Source organism: Mustela putorius, unplaced genomic scaffold (genome assembly GCF_011764305.1).
Source record: "Mustela putorius furo isolate JIRA1106 unplaced genomic scaffold, ASM1176430v1.1 tig00003834_pilon_pilon_pilon, whole genome shotgun sequence".
In the NCBI taxonomy this organism is placed as follows: Eukaryota; Metazoa; Chordata; class Mammalia; order Carnivora; family Mustelidae; genus Mustela; species Mustela putorius.
Window position 1 is genome coordinate 63,877,065 of NW_025421987.1, and position 15,918 is coordinate 63,892,982.

Genomic DNA, 15,918 nt, shown 5'->3' on the forward strand with positions numbered 1-15,918 from the left:
CAGGTAATGATCTCAGGGTCCTGAGATCCAGCTCCAGGTGGATCTCCAAGCTCAGTGGGGAATTTGCTTGAGATTCTCTCCTTTACCCTCTGCCCCTTCCCTCTCTGAAACTCCCCTACCACTCATGCATGTACACATGCTCTCTCTCTCTCTCTCTCTCCCTCTCTAAAATAAATAAATAAATAACATTTTTTAAATTACTCTTAGGCACCAGGGGGTTCAGCTGGTTAGCAGCCGATTCTTTTTTTTTTTAAAGATTATTTATTTGACAGACAGAAATCACAAGTAGGCAGAGAGGCAGGCAGTGAGAGGAGGAAGCAGGCTCCCTGCTGAGCAGAGAGCAAGATGTGGGACTTGATCCCATGACCCTGAGATCATGACCCAAGCTGAAGGCAGAGGCTTAACCCACTGAGCCACCCAGGCGCCCCTGCAGCCGATTCTTGATTTTGGTTCAGATCATGATCTCAGGGTCCTGGGATTGAGCCTAGGGTCAGGCTCCCCACTCAGTGGAAGTCTGCTTATCTCCCCTCCCTCTGCTCACTCTCTCGCAAGTAAATAAAGAAATCTTTTAAAATTTTTTAAAAAAATAAATTACTCATATATATAACTCATATATTTATTTATATAAACAAGAAAATTGCTAAATTGTCTAAACCTAATTTATAGTTACAGAATTCTTTCAGAGTAATATCACTAACTTAAAAAGAAAAAAAAAATGAAAGTGTAATTAAAGGAAAAAATATCTCTGCCCAGTAGAAAATTACTGCTAACTACATCAAAGGAGCTGCTGAGTACAGATAAGTATTCAGTGGACCTCCCTTAGATAATTTCTCATTCTCCCAAACCCAAGAAGACTTTTAGATCAGCAAAGTGCTAAACACAGCTGTATTTCAAAGCACCTTTTTCACTTATTCTGCTCATTAATTTGTTAGATTGAGTGGGGGTGGGGACTGTTAAAACCACAGGGTCAGAAACACTTCTTTTCCAGTTAGTTCATTTAGGGAGATTTCTGTCCTTCTTCAAAAGTATGAATCTATGTATAGTAGCCAGAGCAAGAATATGCTCTCTCTGAGGCACACCTTCCAGGGCTTACTTTTTCGTCTTTGGGAGCACCTTCAGCACCTTTCTCAAAACTCCTTCCTCCTTTCCATCAGAACTTCTCCTAATTATAGGGGAGGAAAAAGAGCAAAAGTACTTACAAAATCCTGCTTTTTTTCCACAATGATTCAAATTTACCAAGCTTATAAGGATTTTAAAACAATAAAGGCAGACAAATTGGTGCTTCTGGAAATGAAAACACAATAGATAAGAAAATACATGTAAAATCTGAATATACAATTGCAATCAGAAACTTAAAAGATCTTTGACAAAGGCATGATGTATCCTACATCAAAATACCTCATATTGTTGAAAACCATGATAATTAGGAATAATTCCTCACCAAAGAAATTATAATCCCATGTAAATAGTAAAGGCAATATGGTTTTGATAAGAAAGGTATCTGCCACCATTCAGAAACCTGGTGCCAAGGAATCAGAGCAAGGCATTCCAACACTGGGAAGATTCTCCCTTGCTCAGAAAGATATTTTGTCCAATTTAGCTGAGATCATCTGCATGAAGGATATGTGCATTCTAATATGAGACTGGATAATAGAGTAAGGGAAAAGAAGAATTAGAGCATTGCCAATTTGAGGAAGTACAAAGCTTCCTGAGAACTGCATTGAGGCATTTTTTGCCCCCCAAAGCCATGGTCATCAAGGCTGATCAGTCAGTAGTATTTGCGGAGAGGGAGTGGCTGAGGTGGGGAGATAATAGTAAGAAAATCTCCACAGTATAGCTAACTTGATCTACTCTGCAATTTTATATGAGAAAATGATGGGAGCAACTATGCCTTTACCCCTAAAAATCACTGATAAGCTGTTTTTGGTCCAGTATAAGTCAACATTTGTGGGGCTTAAGAAGAAAAAATGTAAGGGACTCCTGGGTGGCTCAGTTGGTTAAACATCTGCCCTCACCTCGGGTCATGATCCCAGAGTCCTGGGATCAAGTCCCGCATTGGGCTCCTTGCTCAGCTGGGAGCCTGCTTCTCCCTCTCTCTCTGCCTGCCACTCTCCCTGCTTGTGCTCTTTCTCTCTGTCAAATAAACAAATAAAATCTTTAAAAAAAAAAAAAAACTAAAATAAAATAAAATTCAGATTGGAGTTTTAAGTTTTATTTTATTATGTGTCAATTATATCAGATTTTGAGAGAGAAGTAGACATTGGTAATGATAAGGTCGTAATGATAAAGATTGTGAAAGTGCGGGGCGCCTGAGTGGCTCGGTGGGTTAAGCCTCTGCCTTCAGCTCAGGTCATGATCTCAGGGCCCTGGGATCAAGCCCCACATTGGGCTCTCTGCTTGGCAGGGAGCTTGCTTCCCCCAGTCTCTCTCTGCCTGCCTCTCTGCCTACTTGTGGTCTCAGTCTCTCTCTCTCTCTCTCTCTCTCTGTGTCAAATAAATAAATAAAATCTTTAAAAAAAAAAAAAAAAAAGACTGTAAAAGTGGGTATATGAGGCCAAGGAGCTAAGAGGCCAGGGAATGGAGTGGAATGATTTGTGGATATTAAATCACTGAGAATAATGACAATAATAGTAGTAGAGGATAAAGACAGCTAGGCACTCAAATATTCATTGAATGAGGAAAAACTGCAGAGACTACAAAATGGATAGAGAATGGTTTAATTGGGTAGGACTTGTTTAAAGGGACTAGAGATATATAAAGAGAAAGAGAAAAAGAATCCATTGTCTAGATACATCAGTGAGAAATAAGGCCTTTTGACACATGGGATCCTGGGAGGCAAAGAGCCTCTACTTGAAGGGGTCATGGGGAAAGCAATTTCCTTAGGAAACAACAAGACTTGAGTTAGACTACCAAGGTAAAGGGATCATTCAGAGTAAAGGCTGAGAATACAGATTTGGCCAATAACATACTGTGAGTTCCAAAAGGTAGAATGGTAGTATTTATGGGGAGGAGTTTGGGACAGATGGTAGAAAATGGTAGAAATGGCAGGCTGTCCTCCAATATTCATTCATCCCTCCTTCTGTGATAAAAAAAAAATCTGAATTTTTGCTGTACACCGGCCACCTAGAATAAAACTATGTTTCCCAGCTGCCCTCAAAACTAGATGTGGCCACACAGGGCATTAACAATTCTGAAACCCATGTGGAGATGGTACATCATCATCAACCTAGTGGCCCAATCTGGGATTTACATTCTGTGGTTAACCACAACAGCAATATGAAAAGTAAATGAGTTTCCTAAGGAAGCCATTTTATTAACTCTTAGAAAAGTTTTATAAATTACAACATAATTGACAAATAAAACTTGAAAAATAAGAGTAACACTCTCCATGCTATGTCATCAAGGCTATGTATACAACAGTAACAAGATAGAAAGAGCCAAGATTCCTGACCTTGTGGAGAGTCCTATCAGTTTTTACCACCTTTTCAGTGACAGATAATAAAGTTTTATCATGTGGAAATTACCATCATCAACAGATAAGCCCAGTAACAAACTAATATAGGGAATTAAGAATCTTGAATGTGGAGACTGAGGTAAACATAGATATAAGGTATGCTGGAATAGTCCCAGTGGTCTCACAAGGGAGGGTGGATAATCAATTTAAATTGCAGCCATCTTCCTGGAACTGGTCTCTACGGTAGTTAGCAGTGTTGATGCAGTTTTCTAAGGGAGGAAGAGGCAATCTTCCTAAGAGAACATGGAACTCTGCGGGATTCCTTTTCAATCTACTGGGGTATTAGGCTTTACTTCATTGGGCAGGTTAGGAAGGGAAAGGAACTGCAGAGTTATAGAGGGAATAAATTTCACCAACTTCTTGTCCTAATTTTCCCAGCCTTAAACTGTGGGCTCCGTTTTTGTACCTCCTCTATATTTACACTACTGACATGGTGGTATCACCCAGTTTCATGGCTTAATATAAATTCAAACATATTGACTGCATAGTGACAATTTCCAATTTCATATCTCCAGTTCAGACCTCTCCACTGAACCTGATTTTATATCTAACTGATTATTTAACAACTTATCTAAATGTCTAACAAACATCTCAAACTTGAGATCCAGATGAAACCGCTGATCATTCCTCTAACCGCTCCTCTCACAGCCTTACCAATGTCAGTAAATGGTAATTCCTTTCTTGTGGTTGCACAGGCCTAGAATTAGAATTAGAATTATTACTGACTCTTCTCTCACATCCCAACTCCAACTTTTAAAAATCAAAACTTTTACACTCTATCTTCAGAGTATCTGATTTTTGCCACCCCCACTGTTATGACCCCAGTTTAAGGTGCTATCATTTGTTGGCTTGGATATAATAGCCTCTTAATTGGCCTCTAACCCTTCATCATCTATACTTACCACAGCAGCCAAAGTGACTGTTTTAAAATAGATCATAGCACTTCTTTGCTCAAAATATTACAATGACTTCCTATCTCACTCAAAGTTAAGGTTCTTGCAACAGTGTTCAAAGCTTTTCTTAATCTGAACTCCTCTACTGTAATGGTTAATTTTATGTGTCAACCTGGCTATACAACAGTGCCCAATTATTTGGGCTAATCTAAATGTTGCTTAAATGTATTTTTTAGAAGTGATTAACATTTATAATCAGTCGACTTAGAGTAAAGCAGATTTCCCTACATAATTTGAGTGGCCTCCATCTAATCAGCTGAAGGCCTTATGACAAAAGACCACTATTTCCTCAAGAAGGAATTCTGCCTCCAGACTGCAACACAGAAATTTTGCCCAAGTTTCTATTTTTTGGACTCAAGACTACAACATCAACTCTTCTTTCTCTGGAGAGCCCTAATATATCCTAATATTCTCTGACCCTACCTGATTCCTCTCTCTCTCTTCACTCAAACTGCTCCAAACACAAAAACCTCTACCTTTTCTAACATACTAAGAATGCTCCTGCCTCAGGGCCTTTGAACTTGTATTCTTTGACTGAAGTCCCTGCCCCCAGGTAGCTGCCTGGCTTACTCCTTTTCCCTCCTTTATATCTCTCCCCCCCAAATCACCTTCTCAGTGAAGCCTTCCCTGTACAACCTATATAAGGCCAACTGCCATACTATGAATTTTACTTACCGTTCTCTTTCTAAAATGTAAGCTTCCTAAGTGCAAGAACTTTTGTCTATTTTGTTCATTCCTATATTCCCTGCATCTAGAACCATCCTTGCATGCTCTAAAACAGAATCAGCAGCATAGGTCATAAGGGTAGAAGTTAAAATTATATAACTGTACATATTAAGCTATTTAAGTGTAGAGATTAAAGGATGAAATAGAATAGTAGCTATAAAGGCCTTTTTATCTAGGGTAAACTCCAGTATATTTGGGGACAAAAAAAGAAGTAATCAGTGGAGAGGGATAGACTGGCAATAGTATAGAAGCAGAAAATAACTAAGACAACACAGTCATCCATGAAGTCACTGGATCAAGGGCACTGATAAACATATAAATTAACAGTTCACAGAAACATAAGTACAGATGGTAGGTGGGCAATCAAAAACATGAAACAATGCTTAGCCTCAATTATAATTAAAGAAATGAAAACTAAAACAACTAGATACCACTTTTCTGATATCAGAGTGGTTAAACGCAAAATACTCAGAACCTAGTGTTGGCATATGGAGAAACAGAAACGCAACGCATACATTACTGAAGAGCAGGTAAATTACTGCTAATGGTCATTTATTCTGTTCTCTACCCCAAACATTTGACTGGTTTGCCTATACTTGGGTAATCCCCTATCTTACGAGTCCTTTTCTCATTATAAGAAACATTATTTCCTTTCTAGCCTTCCTTATAGCTAGACAGAGGTAAGTACCCTAGGCTCTGCCAATCTGACACATCTGTGCTAAACTTTGTTAGAAGCTACAATTCAATGGAAGTATTGTATAAGAAATCTAGCCTGGGAAGAATCGCTAGTCATAAGAATTTATCACATACATATAAACGTACATCAAGACATATATGCAACTGCATACACCTGTTTATTACAGAACTCTGTATACTTCTATCAAAAACTAAGTTTAAATGTTCATCATGGATTACACACTCAGCTTGTGGATATATGCGTTTATAATGTGAAAATGAATTAGAACCAAGAAACTGGAATTCAGAACTAATTTTGAGAATTTGACTTACTATTATGCTAACTGAAATAATCCAGTTAGCATCCAAAAGGACAAATACTGTATATTAGACTTATATGAAGTACTACAGTAGTCAAATTCATAAAGACAGAAAGTAGAGTGGTGGTTGCCAGGGGCTGGTGGCAGGAAGGAGGAAGAAAGGGGAGTTATTCTCTAATGGCTATGGAGTTTCAGTTCTGCAAGATGAAAAGAGTTCTGTGGATAGATGGAGATGATAGTATAACAATATTAATGTACTTAATGCCACTGAACTATACACTTAAAAATGGTTAAATGGTTTACAAAAAAAGAAATAAAAGAATTAGATTTAAGAATTAAAACTAAGAGGGACACCTGGTTGGCTCAGTCAGTTGAGCATCTAACTCTTGATTTTGGCTCAAGTCATGATCTTAGGGTCATGAAATGGGGGCTGGAGCTAGTTTCTGGGCTTAGAGCAGCGTCTGCTTGATACTATCTCCGTCTCCATCTCCCTTTGTTCCCCCGCCCCCGTTTGCACTCTCTCTGTCTCTCTCTCAAATAAATAAATACACAACCAAAAAAATCTTATTTAGAAAAAGAATTAAAATTAAGAGGTAGAAGCACTAACAAGATGAGAAAAATTTTAGGCAGGAAAGAGGGAAGGTATAACATCAATTTATAGATAAGAAATAGCAGATAAGCCTCAGGAGTGAACAAGAATGTGAAGAATAGATAACTCACAAGAGCTAAATCATAAGTACATTTATACCAAGTTCTGGGTCATCTGCATACTGGCTAGCCCTTGGATATTGATATTAAAATGAATGGTTTGCTTATGACTATCCAAGGCCCTATTTTTGAAAGTGCAACTTTTATGTACAGTTTTGTAAATTGATAGTTCTGATCAGATTCCTGTGATTCTTTCCCAGGAGAGTACAGAGAGAGAGAGAGGAAGGCAGATCTTTTTACCCAGGTTGCCCTGTCATAAAATCACTTGCAGACTAGAGGTAGGATCTCTTGCACGTCAGAGAAGAGCGAGGCAGGCACCATTTCCAGAGACAGATTCAAAGACATAATAAGCAAAGAAAATGGGCTTGCAAATGGCCAGAGAGTTCAATTACTGAAGATCTTTAACCCCCATCCCATTCCAATGCCTCTATGCATTTGCTAAAGTATATGTATATACTGTGGTATTTACATTTCTCTGCAGTTCTAGCCATGATTATGTCTAGATATTGCCAACCACACTTTTAATATTATTCTTGTTTGCTGTATCTGTAAACCTTTTACAGTATGGCCTAATAAATTCTAGTCAGTAAACCATGAGATTCTCAAATCTCAAATACGTAGTCATGTTTAATTCATCCTTTTAATTCATCAGCTGGCATAAAAGAATCACATTCACCAATATGCCAGAGTGCTGTGCAACTACCTAGAAAATGAGATGGGAGTACCTGGATGGGTCAGTGGGTTAAGCAGCTGCCTCTGCCTCAGGTCATGATTGCAAGGGTCCTGGGATGAAGTCCAGCATTGGGCTCGCTGCTCAGAGGGGTGCCTGCTTCTCTTCCCTCTGCTTGCCGTTAACCCTGCTTGTGCTCTGTCAAATAAACAAGTTTTTTTAAAATAAATAAAAATTTAAAATGAGGTGAATCTGTGTGTGTTGAATCCGTATGTACTCATATAGAAAGAGGTGTATAATGCTAAATGACAAAAGCAAAGTTCATAGCAGTATAATGTAACACAATCCTTTTTGTGTAAATAAAAAGGACTATATTTAAGCTAGAAGATTATAAAAGATTTTTCTGGGAAGATATGCAAGACAATGGAGACCTCTGTAAGGGTAGGTGCACTGGGATGAGAAGGGAAGGTTTTAATTATCGTTTTAGGTTTCTGTACCATTTGAAGTTTTTACTATGTTCATAGTATTTTACTTATCTATACACTTGTATGTTTAGTACAAGATTATCTGAGTGATAAGACTATGGCCCAGTTTTGTTGTCTTCTTCATGCATTTCTGCATTTGAAAAAAAACTAATGTTTTTTTCTCATAGGATCACCATTCTCATTCCCTTCAGTCTCTACTGCACTTCACCCCCTTTTATTGAAACTTTTACCTACTGATCTTCCAGATACTGTGTTGTTTTCTTCCTTATATAAAATATGTCTAATAATATCTATTTCACAGGTTGGTTATGATAATTAAATGTATGTAAAATGTCCAGTGAAGTGCCTGAAACATAGTAAAAAATTACATAACTGTTAGCTATTCATAGTTGAAAATTGGTGTTTTTTGTCACTCTTCCTAGCTACAAAGAATTTTTCTCTTTGGAACACCCACTTCCCCACTTTTAGCCCATGTGGCTTCAATGAAGCCAGCATGAGAGAGACTTAAGCCAATTAGAACATTCCATTCCCTTTGCAGAGACTGTTTCACAGGTGGCCCACGACTTTTATTCAAATAAGTGATGTGGAAGAAAAACTTCCCTTTTTCTCAAGACAATTTAGATTAGGTTTTCTATCACCTATGATCTAGAATCCATCCTGAGGCATTACTATAATTATTTCTCCTTCCTAGAGTCTAAGAATGGACATTTTCTGGTGCTATCCTCACTTTACAACCTTAAAAAACTAATCTATTTGTATGTTTTATTCATTCATATAGCACTGCCTCATCCTATTTTCTTTCCTATACTATATTCTTTGCCTCTGCTCCCACTGGATATATCTTTCCTAATCCCGACTGACATGAATAAAAGCAAACTCATTTTTCAAAAGTCTTTCCCCAAAACACTATTCTACTTCCTCACTTCCTATTTCTTTTGTTAAGATAGGTGAGAATTTCAGGGAGCCTGGCTAGCTCAGTTGATTAAGCATCTGCCTTAAGCTCAGGTCAGATCCCAGGGTCCTAAGAAAGAGCCCCACTTCAGACTCCCTGCCTAGCAGGGAGCCTGTTTCTCTCTCTCCCTCTGCTGCTCCCTCTGCTTGTACTTTCTCTCTGTGTCAGATAAATAAAATCTTGAAGAAAAAAAAAAAAAGGTGAGAATTCCAATAACATTCATGTACTAATATATAATATATAATGTATTTATGTACATATTACATGGATGCATATATATATTATGTGTATGTATAACAAAATGTATAATATGTAAATGTATAATAACATTATATTATCAAGAGAAATAGTCATTACTATCTGTCCTGTTCTATAGCCAATTTATTAATCTTTTTTGTAAGATTTTATTTTTAAGTAATCTCTACACCTAGTGTGGGGCTCGAACCCACAACGTGAGATCAAGTGTTGCATGTTCGTTCCACCAACTGAGCCAGCCTTTTATAATTGTTTATATTGCTGTATTTATAATCCTTTTACAGTATGGCCTAATAAATTCTAGCCAGAAAATCTCAAATACATAGTCATCTTTAATTCATCCTTTTAATTGATCAACTAGCATAAAAAAATAATCATATTCAACAATATGCCAGAGTGCTGTGCAATGATCTAGAAATGAGATGGGAGCACCTGAGTGGGTCAGTGGTTAAGCAGAAGCCATTGTCTCAGGTCATGACTCCTAGGGTTGGCACCCCAAACAATTTATTAATTTTGAACAACGTTCTCTAAGTATTCATTACTTATATAAATTCATATTTATTTATTTATTAGTTAATATCCAATTAATCCAAATACTCACAATTAACTAAAAACTTGAGATTTTTAAACATTTATCCACAAATCTAATATCAGACTTTATGAAATGCTGAAACTCATTAGAAGACAGACAAAAAAAATATATTATGATGATGACAAAACTTAAGTATGCACTTAAAGAATTGCAAATGTGGATTTAAATTCTAACTCTATTATTCTCTTTAAATTTATTTTTATTTCTTCCTATGTGGTACAATTTCCCTTTTAAAATGTAAAACGTGAGGGTTCTTTTCTCAGACTGCCTGAAATTACACATAACGGTTATTAGATGATTTTGGATCAGAAAGATAAGGCTTGATTATACTTTACCAAATGACTGTTAAGTTAGTCCATCCCAATCTGACCAGATTCTTTTTATAATTAAACACTGTTATTTTCATGAGAAGTATCCAAAATATTGGAAGGAATTAATCAAGACTTTTTCTTGTGATTCTAATCTCTTCTCAAATCACTTCACTTATTCTAAGCGTCCTACTTTCACTTTAGATTTAGGTCTACTCTGTAGCTGTTTGTTATAAATATCTTTTCTACATTATACAACCTGGTTTAAGCTATTTTGAAAATATTTGTTCTGAGTGGAGCATAGTTAGGTTGAACTAAATCTAAATCAATAGGTTACTTAATTGATTTATTGAAATTGCATATCTTTCTCATCTGTCATTAAGACCTACTGCTGTTTATAGCAATCATCAAAGGCAGTAAAACTAGGAATTATCCATAACTTGTTTTTCTTTCTTTCTTCTCATTACTAGTTCGGGATTCACCAACAAAGAATATTATCTGACTGACTTTAGGTGTTTCGACTCTTAAACCTTAAAATCTTCAGAAGCTATAGATTTTTCCCCCCAAATGTTCCTGGATATTTTTCCATTCTACTGTGTAGGCACTTCTCCCTCCACATGAGAGACTGTATACTAATAATTCAGTTCATCCATGCCTGATGTAAGTCTTTCTCCTCTTTAACACATCCTACTTAACTATCATTATTTTTTTTCTTTTTTAACCAAGTCATTCCTTAGCTCAAAATTTTTCTAATAAGTGTTTCCTCTATATCATATCTAACATGCTCAATCTGGCTTTCAAGACCCTTCATAAGCTGATTTTCTAACTTGATATCCCATTATTCATCCTTAGCACATGCCCTAATAAGGTCAATGTCATAAACACAGTATTATCAAATGCTTCACATGTGTACTAGATAATTATAAACAATCCTATGAGGCAGACATTATATACTGATTTTTATAATAAATATTCTCAAAGAGATTGATAAATTGAGTAAACTGTCCAGGAACGTAGCTAAAAAAATGATGGGACTTGGGATTTTGTTACGGTACATCTTTCTACTACATCATCTCCATGACTCTTTTACACCACTCAGTTTGGTCTAGTCTTTGCTTTTTTCACGATTGATATCTCTCTGACTCAGGGTTTGTAGTGTTTTATAAACTCTGAAAATTCAAGACTCCAGAAGCCTTCAAACAGAATCACTACATTTTCTTGATATGCCTACGAGCCAAAAATTTTTTTCATTGAGTTTTACTGTCTGTAATTTGTCTTATGAAAACAATAATTTTTTCAACTTTAAAAATAAAGGTATATTATTGGGTGATGGGCATTAAGGAGGGTACCTGATTGTAATAAGCACTGGGTGTTATACGAAACAGATGAATCACTAGATTCTGCCCCTGAAACTAATAATACACTATATGTTAAGTAAATATAGTAAGTAAATATAAAAATAAATAGGGACGCCTGGGTGGCTTGGTCACTTAAGTGTCTGCCTGGGCTCAGGCCCAGGTCGTGATCTCAGAGTCCTGGGATTGAGTCTGGCATCTGGCTTCTTGTTCAGCGGGAAACCTGCTTCTTCCTCTATCTGCCGTTCCCCCTGCTTGTGCTCTCTCTGACAAATGAATATCTTTTTTAAAAAGATAAAAAATAAATTTAAAATAAAAATAAATAAATAAATGTGTATTCTAGTACTGAGTCAATGTTCCTGCTAACCACACTGAACCTCACCAAATTCTTAGTTTGTAAGGGGTGTCCTCCACACCCCACTTGAGAATCTCTGAACCTGACTTTATGCTCCTGGGGCAAGACTCATACTACTTACTTAGAATGGTAACATAAATTCATTTATAAAGCAGATTTATGGGAGCTTTACTGTGACGGGCCTTAGGTATGCAAAAGTTAAAGGGGAAAAGAAGACTCCCAGTTCTCATAGTCAAACTAAGCGTCGCTGAATAAATACATCATTGGAGGTAGTCAAATCAACCAGTGGTTAACATAATAGGAGATTAGGACCACATTTGAGAAAGTAATCAAAGTTCTGGGAAAACCAAGTCCGCAAAAAAAAAGCACAAACACACAGAATTCTGTTTACAGTTTCAGCAGCGGAAGGGGTGGGGGGCTGGGGGGAGAAAGGGTTAATTAGGAATTCCACTGAATCTCAATCACCTTACTACCAGGATCACAGACTACAGGTTAAAAATCGACTAACAAAACTAAGTTTTCTTGGAACAGGAATACTTGCTTAATAATCCTGATTATGCCTTGCACAACGCAACGTATTCAAAAGTTACTTAAGAAATATTTTCCGATCGATAATTTTCTCATGAAGATAACCAGATGACATCAACAAATCATTTTTTCCATTACGGAATCTTTCAATCAAATGATTTCAAAAGCCCGAAATCCCCTTTCACTCGTGACACTAACGACCTAACACCAATGAATTCGGAAATTATTTTGCTAACCACATATATATAGACCATACAATCATTCACCAATTCAGGATTTTTGTTGTTTTTGTCTTTCTACTCCTTCCAAACTCCCTAGGGCTTCCTGCTTCGCGTCCCAAAAGCTACGTCCAGAGCCCCACTGCCTCCACGGAGATGGAAAAATAACTGATGCTCTATGTCACATACACTATTAAAGCAAGTAAGGTGGGGTCCATTGATGGTCACAATTTCCAAACCCCCTCCTCACCACATCCAGAGGTGAAGAGATTTACCTTAAGTTCCAGGAAAGCAGTGGCGATTGCTCCCACAGACTAGGACCAGTTACCAAGAAGCCTCCCGACCTCCCCGTCACCATAGTGACTCCTGCTAGCTACGCACACTCCTTCTTCTCGCGATACTTCCCCATCGCGGGTCACCCGATCCCGCCCTCTTTTTAAGGGACGTTAGTGGACGACTGAGTCCTCCTCCAGCTGTGGGTGGAGCCCTACTGTTTTTTTTCCTCTCGTTCACCATTCTCCAGATTGGTGTTTTTAAGAAAAACATTTTTATAAAAATACTGCTGCCGTAGGCGTCAGACAAAACAGTGTTTCGCTCTACCTTTTAACTTATTATAAAAGTGCCCTGGCACAAGGGTCCCGCCAGGAGTTCGCGCATGCGTGTAAACGACCAGAAGATGGCGGTGGTAATCGCCGCATTTTTTTCAAATTAGTGGTTCCCAGAAAGCATTGCGCGCATTTGTAACGAATTTCCGTTCGAGTTTGTATTTTAGGCGCCATTTTCGAGTGAAGGACCCGGAGCCGAAACACCGGTAGAAGCGGGGGTGCTATACAACGGTTTCCAGCTTCGGTGTGCGTGGACTACCCCGCAGGTAAAGTACTTCTTTTCCTGATCAGGTTGTCACACTGTTACTTCCTGCCCCGTCTGCGGGCGCCTGGAAAGTAGAGGCCTTGAGCTGGAGCCGCCGAAGTCCGCTCTGGGCTGAGGCTGCCGCCGGGAGATTTCTTTCGCTGTCACCCCTCCCCCCTCGGCCGCCTCCCGGCAGTCGGGACTCCCGCGCGCTTCTCGCGGGCGCCACTTCTCTGAGCTACTTAAGCGTCTCTCGGCGGGGGTGCGGGGGACGCAGACTCTAAGCCTCACGGATCTTTTCTCAGAAATCCTGGTCTCTGTCGGGGAAAGGGCGTCTCCCCTGCCCCGGCCCCCTGACCTTCTCTCTTCTCTCAAGGGAATAATCACCGGGTCTGAACCCTTAGTGGTGACCTTTTGTAGTTTATTGTCCAACGAGATTCCGCGACGGGCCCCGGAGGGACAGACCCCGCCACCCCAAGATGACTGAGCTGGAGCAGGCGCTGTTTATGTCTGATTTGGAAGTCGAGAGTGGTCGACCCCAGTCTCCTGCCGCCTTTCCGGGTCGGACGGTGTCGAGGAGACCTGGAAGCCCCGGGCCGTCAACGGCACCGAGAGCTAAATGGCGGGGAAAGTAGGCGGCGAGTCGCCCGTTAGTCTTCTTAGCTACTCTAGGAAGAGTGGATAGTCCCCCCGAACCTGAAGCTAATAGAACTCTTCTCGCAGAGTCCGTGCGCTTGCTTCTCTAACCCCCGCCGCGTGGGAATGTCAGTAAATGCCGGCGTATAGGAATTATTTCGTTAGGAAGTTAAAGGATAAGATTCTTACACCTGTGGGGGGACGGGAGTAGGGGGCATTAAGGAAATAAAAAGAACTTAGGCAGTTCTATCCTTGCTTGACAACCAGGCACGTCTAGGTTTTCCCACTCGCTTCGGACTTAAAACGAATCCCGCCTTTTGGGCACTTGGGTTTTTCGTGCCTTCTTTATCGAGCACCCCGCTGGCGTCGAGCGGCGTATTTTAAACTGGGCTCTCGGAAACGGGCAGAGTTTTTCCCCTGAGTGGGAAGGGGTGGGGGCTGAACCCATCCGACGCGGGCTCCAGCGAGGAATGTACCGGTACTGTCCTGCGGCTCGGCGGGCTGACTTGCCCCTGGCTCTCCCCCGGCCCCAGCGATCATGCCCCGCAAAGGCACCCAGCCTTCCACCGCCCGGCGCAGAAGGGAAGAGCCGCCTCAGTCCCCGGACGGCACCAGCAGCGACGCGGAGCCGGAACCCCCGCCCGGCCGCGCGGGCAGCCCGGCCCCTGCTACCGCAGGTGAGTACCCCACCGCAACTCCCTCGGAAAACGCGCTAGGAGACCATTGTGGGTCCGCGCCTAACCCGGGACTGACTGGTGTTTGGAGGCGTGGAGGTGAGGGGCTGCGGAGTTGATGACTGTAGGTCGCGTGTCGGTCCCATAGAGCAGCTCAAGAAAGCGATTTGGCAATTTTCAGAGATCAGAGTCTTCGTGCAATTTCTATGTAACGGTGCTAGTGAGTATTAGGGCAAGTATGTGGCTACAGTTATGAATTTGTGGCCTTGTATTTCCACCGAAGTCGGTAAGCCAATAGCTAGTATACAGTTTTCTAGGACAGAATTAACATGATTGCATCTTTAAAGTTGCTTGACCATAACTTAACTTCCCTGGTCTTAAATTGCGTTTAAAGAGAGAATAATTTACTCGAAACTACTGTAACTTTTTTGAGTACGGGAATTGGGTGACATTAGAAAGCCCCTGTGACAGGGTCGCTGGAGCTCTTGAGGGTGCAAAGTTAAGGTTCCCGGTACTCAGAGATAAGCGGAATAGAGCCTTAGGATTTAACCACCTGTTTAAGGTGAGGAGCAGAGAATCACGTTGTTCTGGTTTTCCCAGACCTGCTTTATGTTGTAGCATTTTGACTCTTAAAGAGATGTATTTTTGTAGGTTATTTCTTTTGAGAATTTCTTTCTTTATAAAACTAAGCTGAAAGATTTTCATTTCTCCTGAATTTAGGATAATACATTGAAGTGGAAAATACAGATTCCTAGATTTCATAAATAACGTTTCTCCAAAAATTAGCAAGCAGTAGTTCTCCGAACTAATTGCACTAATATAGGCTTTTCCCCCCTTGCTTTCCCTTTCCTTTGACTGACCTAGAGACACCAAGTGAGGAAATTGATAATAGAAGTTTAGAAGAAATTTTGAATAGCATCCCTCCTCCCCCGCCTCCAGCAATGGCCAATGAAGCTGGAGCTCCTCGGCTTATGATAACTCATATTGTAAACCAGAACTTCAAATCCTATGCTGGGGAAAAAATTCTGGGACCTTTTCATAAGGTATTTGACTGTTTTAAGTAACTATTATAGGGTCATGTGTTTTTATTACAAGATGAATAAATCAGTTTTATCATGTTCATCCTGATTGACAACAAATGGTAT

General features: G+C 39.7%; 2 protein-coding genes across 9 annotated transcripts in view; one reads left to right on the forward strand and one right to left on the reverse strand.

The window, feature by feature from the left end:
• Positions 1–12,998, reverse strand: part of IFT80 (intraflagellar transport 80) — a 114,040-nt gene extending 101,042 nt beyond the window's left edge. For 3 of the 6 annotated variants that reach the window (XR_006609130.1, XM_045088571.1, XM_004755656.3), the window contains exon 1: positions 7,622–7,680. The gene's annotated coding sequence lies outside the window, so the exon portion shown is untranslated. Of the gene's footprint in view, positions 1–1,199; positions 1,285–7,621; positions 7,681–12,889 lie in introns of those variants that run through there. The other 3 variants (XM_045088572.1, XM_045088573.1, XM_004755660.3) reach the window with 3 other exon arrangements.
• Positions 12,999–13,328: 330 nt separating this feature from the next.
• Positions 13,329–15,918, forward strand: part of SMC4 (structural maintenance of chromosomes 4) — a 36,333-nt gene continuing 33,743 nt past the window's right edge. Inside the window, exons 1-3 of one of the 3 annotated variants that reach the window (XM_004755663.3) lie at positions 13,329–13,485; positions 14,633–14,776; positions 15,638–15,816. In XM_004755663.3, the coding sequence (XP_004755720.1) occupies positions 14,638–14,776; positions 15,638–15,816 (318 nt within the window). In that variant the 5' untranslated portion in view covers positions 13,329–13,485; positions 14,633–14,637. Of the gene's footprint in view, positions 13,486–14,632; positions 14,777–15,637; positions 15,817–15,918 lie in introns of those variants that run through there. The other 2 variants (XM_045088570.1, XM_013057784.2) reach the window with 2 other exon arrangements.